Below are 5,747 nucleotides of genomic sequence, written 5' to 3'. Positions count from 1 at the left end.
AGAGTTTCCGCTGCTCAGGATCAGAGAAAAAAACATTCTGCTTTTGTTATTTTGATGATGTAATCCAATGTTTTTTTCCAATGACATGTTTGCAATGAGGTCATGTCACTCTCTAACACCCTTATGTCTTACTGGAATGGTATTATTAGTCATGCTCTTTCTCCTAATCCTAATTCCTAATTTTCAGCAGGATTATCTGCCTTCCACCCTTTCTGATGAAATTGTCATTTTCATTTTTTTCCTGCATCATTTGGTGTCCGTCAGACTGAAAATGTGAAGGTTGTGTAGTTTAATGCTTTGTGTTCAGTAAGCTTCTGGAAGCTTATCACATTTCTTTGCTGAAACAAGAAATGTTGGTTTGTAGTGCCTTTTTTAAGATGGGCACGTTTCCTCATTCTTCCCAAGTACAGCCTAGTAGAACAACATTTGACTCAATAATGCTGTGCTCAAAAACTATCCTAGCAGACCACGGCTCTCCAGGGTGAAGAGACCAACCAAACTAAGGATGGCAAGGATTCCACTCCACAGGGTTCCAGGGTAAATAGTCCATTTCCTGTCTTTTTTTCCCCTTACTTTTATATCCTTCTGGAAACTACACCATCGTGTTTTATTGGTTTAGCACTGTTTTCAGGGTGCTGTGATCTTTATGTCTTGTCAGGTGATATATTACGTCACAGGACAGATTTCCAATGAGCGTCCTGCAGCAGACACAGGAGAACAAAAGGAAGGCAGGGGGCGAACCCTTTCCCAAACCAAGGTGGCACACGCGAATGCTTTTGACTTTTCCCAGAAGCCAAAGTTATTAACATCAGATGAATTCCCCACAGTGTCCCATAAACCAGCAGGCCAAAGCCAAAGCCCAAGCATGCAGCCCTCAACACGGCACACAGATGTGACTGGGCCACGGCCGGCCTGTCCTGACACGGAGAAGTGTCCCAACAAAGAGCAAGACACACCAGAACCTGTACTTTCACTGGCTGCCCAAGAGAGGAATGCCCCACCTGCTAAAGAGAGTGCTGTTACTGAGCAGCCAGTGAATGGCATTCAGAGTGAGCATGCTACCACATCATTGGACGAGGAGAGCCCAGTCAATGAGGAAGTGGTGATGAGGTCTAGTAGGGGCAGAGTGAGGTACACAGAGGATGCCGGTTTAAGCCCAGACCTCCCAGATGACGAGGGTCCCCCTCCCCCGTCCACAGACAGCGTCGCCTTCATGATCACCCAGACCAAAGTGCAGGCTCTGTCCAGGGGAGAGTACAGGGACCTGGTGAGCCAGGGCGGCGAGGTCCAGACGGTCACAGTAGGTATGGACCAAACTGTGAATGCGCCAGAAAACTGTGGCTTCGACCGCAAGCCCGTCATCATCATCTTCGACGAGCCCATGGAGATTCGCCAGGCATACAAGCGGCTGTCTACCATTTTCGAGAACGAGGAGGAGCTGGAGCGGATGCTGAGAGAGGAAAGGATTGAGGAGGAGAGTGAGGAGGCCGAGGAGGAGGAGGAGGAGAGAGCCAGCAGAGAGACCAAGGGAAGAGAGGTAACTGGCTTAGGTTTGACCAGAACAGACAGAGCTGAGGTAAAACCAAACAATCAAAGGCCTACCACTGCGATCGGTAAACCCCTTAGCCCAAGAGAGCCCTCATCCCCTGAGCTGGATCATGGCTTTAAAACAGAGCCCTCTCCAAACGACCCGAAGCAAGATGCCAAGAAAAAGTTTAAGTTCAAATTCCCCAAGAAGCAGCTGGCCGCCATAGGGCTGGCACTGCGCACAGGGACCAAGACAGGCAAGAAGACCCTGCAGGTCGTGGTCTATGAGGACGAAGAGGAGCCAAATGGTACGGTGAAGGAGTTAAAGGAGACCAAAAGGTTTGAGGTCCAACGCAAATCCAGGGCTAACCAGACTTCCTCTTCATTACCGAGTCCATCTACCCCCAAAGTCGTGCTTCCAACCCAAAGTAGACGGACCGAGGAGATCCGGAAAAACACTTTCAAGACCCTTGACAGCCTGGAGGAGACCATCAAGGAGCTGGAGTCCACCATCAGTGATTTGGGACCCAATTCAGTACCAACTCCACCCGAGCAGCCCTCATCTCCACGGGGAGGCTCCAAGGTCAAGAGGTCGGTCCCTGAAAGCTCCCAGTCAGAGGGCAGCCCCTCCAAGCGAGCCCCCCCTTCCGAGTCAAAGGCCCAGAAGTTGCCATCTCTGCGGAAGAAGGTCAAGCCTCATCTCCCGCCCCGGCCGTCGGCCACCTCTCCCACCACCTCCCCCACCACCTCTGGCCCTACCTCCTCATCTGTATCCTCGTCTTCCTCTTCCTCCAGCAGCAACGCCAACAGTAAACAGGTCTCTCTCCAGCTGCTCTACCACCCAACCCCCCCTCCCCCCAACCCCCCCTTTAACGCCGGTGTCTTGGGTCTGCCCCCCCCCCCCCCACTCTAATCACTGATTTATTAAATCACAAGTGTTTTCCTAGGTGCTGGGAATGGGACAAACACTGGGAGGCCCTCTGCTTCTGAACCCTGTGTGATTTTGGGTTGACATGATTATGGATTTGATCTGTGGGTCTCTCCGGGTTGCTTTTTCTTCCTTTCTTCTTGTTGTCTTTCTAAATGTGTGTGTGTGCCTAGGTGTGTGTGTGTGTGTGTGTGTGATTGTGTATGTGTGTGTTCTGTCCTAATATGTGTTCGGCTACTCAAGCTTGAATTTGGTCATAGGCCTATGATCTCTCTCTTTTTTTTCCCAGAGGGACTTGGTCTTGATCTTGTGGAACTTCATTGTGCATGACTTGGAAGTCCATAATGGGGTTTTCTTGTTGGATTGACTTAAAGCATGCTGCCGCCACCGTCCTCCTTCCAGAATCATGTCTAAATCAGAAATCTCTCCTGCTCTACTCTGCTCTCTTCTGCAGCTGCCCGTTCTTGCGTTGGCTCATCGCTGACATTCTTCGTGTTTATCGTTGTAGAACGCCAGCGGTTCCTCCTCCACGAGTCGACCCACGCTGCCCTCACCCAAGACCCGCCAGCAGCCCAGCGCGAGCGCGGAGAAAGCCGGGAAATCGCAAAAGCGTCAAGATTCCCAGAGGCAGTTCAGACAGGTAGTTCTGCTGTGAGGCAGTTTTATGGAGGGACACTCATTTTTGTTTTAAGACGGCAGAAAGAAACAGTTGTTGTGTTCAGCGTTGTAAACTGTGAACTGTGAGTGTTTTCCTGTGGAGTGGACTGTGCCTATGTGAATCAGCTGTGATGTCTCCTTCTCTCCTTGTCTTGCTGGTCACAACTGTTTCCATACACTGCTACCATCCCGCCACCCTCTTGAGCATGTTCATTGTGTAACCACCCATAAACACCTTAACGAGAACAGTCATTTTAAATCCCTTGAATCTCTCTGATGCAGTATTGCTGTGAAGCCAAAAGAAAGATATTTGAAAAAAAAATTACAATAATGTTTCATGACAGCTATACATTAGCCTTGTGTGTTTTATTTTGATAAAAATGTATAATTGAGTTCAAGTAATGTCTTACAGTACATACTGGAGAAATGAGAAAAAAAACAAACATGTAATCATCATGGAGCTGTATTATCATCCTACTTGACATTCCATGTCTTTCGGCATCTTTGTTTGCAGGCTAACGGGAGTTCTATGAAAGCTGATGGGGATAGTAAACATGCTTCCCTTGCTTTACCTTCTTCTAAGATCCCAGCCTTATATCCTAGCTCTGGAAAAGGTAGCCTGTCTTCTCCTAACTCAAACATGTCTAAGCCCACTAATCCATCATCTGCCTCTTCTTCCCCCTCCTCCTCCTCCGCCTCCTCTACCTCTCCCTCCAAGTCCTCCATTCCGTGTCTAAGTCTTGGCCGGCACATTCGCACCTCCGCACATACCCTCCCCAGGCCGGTTCCCCCCACTGATTCCCTCCAATTCCTTGGGGGCAGAGGCCAGAACCTTTCCCTCCTGCAGCAACAGCAGCAGACTCAAAATGGCCGCCCCCACACCTCCCCATCTCACCACCCTGTTACCATCCCCACCTCTTCCTCTGCCCTTAACTACTCCTCTTCCTCCTCCTCCTACTCTTACTCCTCCTCTTCCTCCGTGTCCCCGACTTCCACCTCCTCCTCCTCGCCCTCCTCCCCCTCCCTCCTCTCCCCTACGGCCGTGGGTCAGGGCGGCAGGGGAGGCCGGGCAATCCACCTCCACAGCATCAGCAGCGGTCGGCCACAAGGTGGCAGCAGTGGTCCGCCCGCCATCACACCAACATCATCCACCAGAGACATGGCATGACCTCCATGTTATTTTCTTTATTTTATATTTTTTGTGTAGTCATTTTTTTTTTATCTTCTGTTTTTTCTTCTCCTTCATCATATGTTGTTTTCTAGTGCCATCTGTATGTTCACGTTCTCATCGTCAGTTGAATCTCTCTCATGTGTGTAAACTGCCTGGAAGGCTGCTTGATGTGAGATGAGAGTGTAACTTGTGGAAAGTAAACTTTAAGAGGAAAGTCCGTTTTTTTTGCCCTGTGCGTCTACACAAGTATTGCTGAGTTTATTCACTGTATTCACAAGATTATTTAATTCTTGGCTTACAATACATGCAAGAGTGAAAAAAAATATGTAAACCATTAGATTTAGTGCTAGACGGTCGGTGCTTTGAAAGATGTTTATTTTTTATTTATGTAAAAGGTTAGCAGTTTTAATGGATGGTATTGAGAATATATTTTATATGAATATGTGTTGGAATTAATAGATTGTGTTGAAATAGAATTACTACAAAAAATTTACAAAATATTTTTGAAATTTGAAAAAAAGACAACAATACTGCAGTATATTTTCACCTACTTTGGTTTTAAAAGTGGCCGTAGACATATTTATAGAACTGCTTTGACATACATATAAGGTTTGAACTGATTTTGAAAGGGAGCCGCCGTGGCACCGTTTGCTTGTAGAAGGCCTCGTACAGGCTCCTATGCACTGCCAAAACATGGCTCTGAACAGTATAGACCAGTGTGGAACCTGTCCTCAGTAGGTGTCTGCCGACATACCAAAGCAATTGGGTGTTTGTTTTACATTGCCAGACAGCGCTGTGCGTCAGGGCCACTGTGTGAATAAAGAACATCACAGGGCACTGTCACACACACACACACACACACACACACACTCCTCTCTCTCTTTGCGGACATGCAGAGACTCACTGGTGTTGATACCACAAAATGTGATGAGCAACATGCAAAATGTTTAGAGAAAAAAAAAAAGATTTTGGTTGATTTATTTTTGGTTGATTTGGCCAAAGTTTACTTCGATGCATGCCTTTCAGATGTTTGAGATTGCATTTGTGTTTGCACAGAACATTGTAAATAGTTGGTTTCTTTCTCTTTTAATTTTATAAGCTTGTATAACATGTACAAAAGCTCTGTGGAAGAAAATGTGTGTGAAGGTGTCTAACCTAATAAAGGGCTGCCTGCTTGTAGTACTTTCTGTCCTGCTACTTTTTTGAGTTTGAATTCAGTCGTGTTCCTTTCGTACTCCACATTTTAAAATACAGAACTGATATTTGATGACTTACCTCAAACCCTGGTGATGGTATGTCTATATTTTTGTGTTTTTAAAAAGTAACAGTAATATGTGTCGATATGACATTAAGCAACATCAGAATCTTGGCTATGTCCTTGTGAAAATCCTTCAAAATGTCCTTTTGGCCACACATTTAATCAATTAAATCAGTTATACTAGATAATCAGGCTTTTGTTGTTAC

General features: G+C 46.7%; 1 protein-coding gene across 6 annotated transcripts in view; it reads left to right on the top strand.

Annotated features, from left to right (window-relative positions):
• Positions 1-5,465, top strand: part of si:ch211-207d6.2 (sickle tail protein) — a 64,043-nt gene extending 58,578 nt beyond the window's left edge. For all 6 annotated transcript variants that reach the window (XM_031562856.2, XM_042703796.1, XM_031562857.2 and 3 more), the window contains 4 exons: positions 463-537; positions 659-2,344; positions 2,964-3,095; positions 3,627-5,465. In XM_031562856.2, the coding sequence (XP_031418716.1) occupies positions 463-537; positions 659-2,344; positions 2,964-3,095; positions 3,627-4,280 (2,547 nt within the window). In that variant the 3' untranslated portion in view covers positions 4,281-5,465. The remainder of the gene's footprint in view (positions 1-462; positions 538-658; positions 2,345-2,963; positions 3,096-3,626) is intronic.
• The last annotated feature ends 282 nt before the right edge of the window (positions 5,466-5,747 follow it).

This window comes from Clupea harengus, chromosome 25, assembly GCF_900700415.2.
Source record: "Clupea harengus chromosome 25, Ch_v2.0.2, whole genome shotgun sequence".
NCBI lineage: Eukaryota > Metazoa > Chordata > Actinopteri > Clupeiformes > Clupeidae > Clupea > Clupea harengus.
Note: the sequence above shows the minus strand (reverse complement) of the source record. Positions and strands in the feature narration are given on the sequence as shown.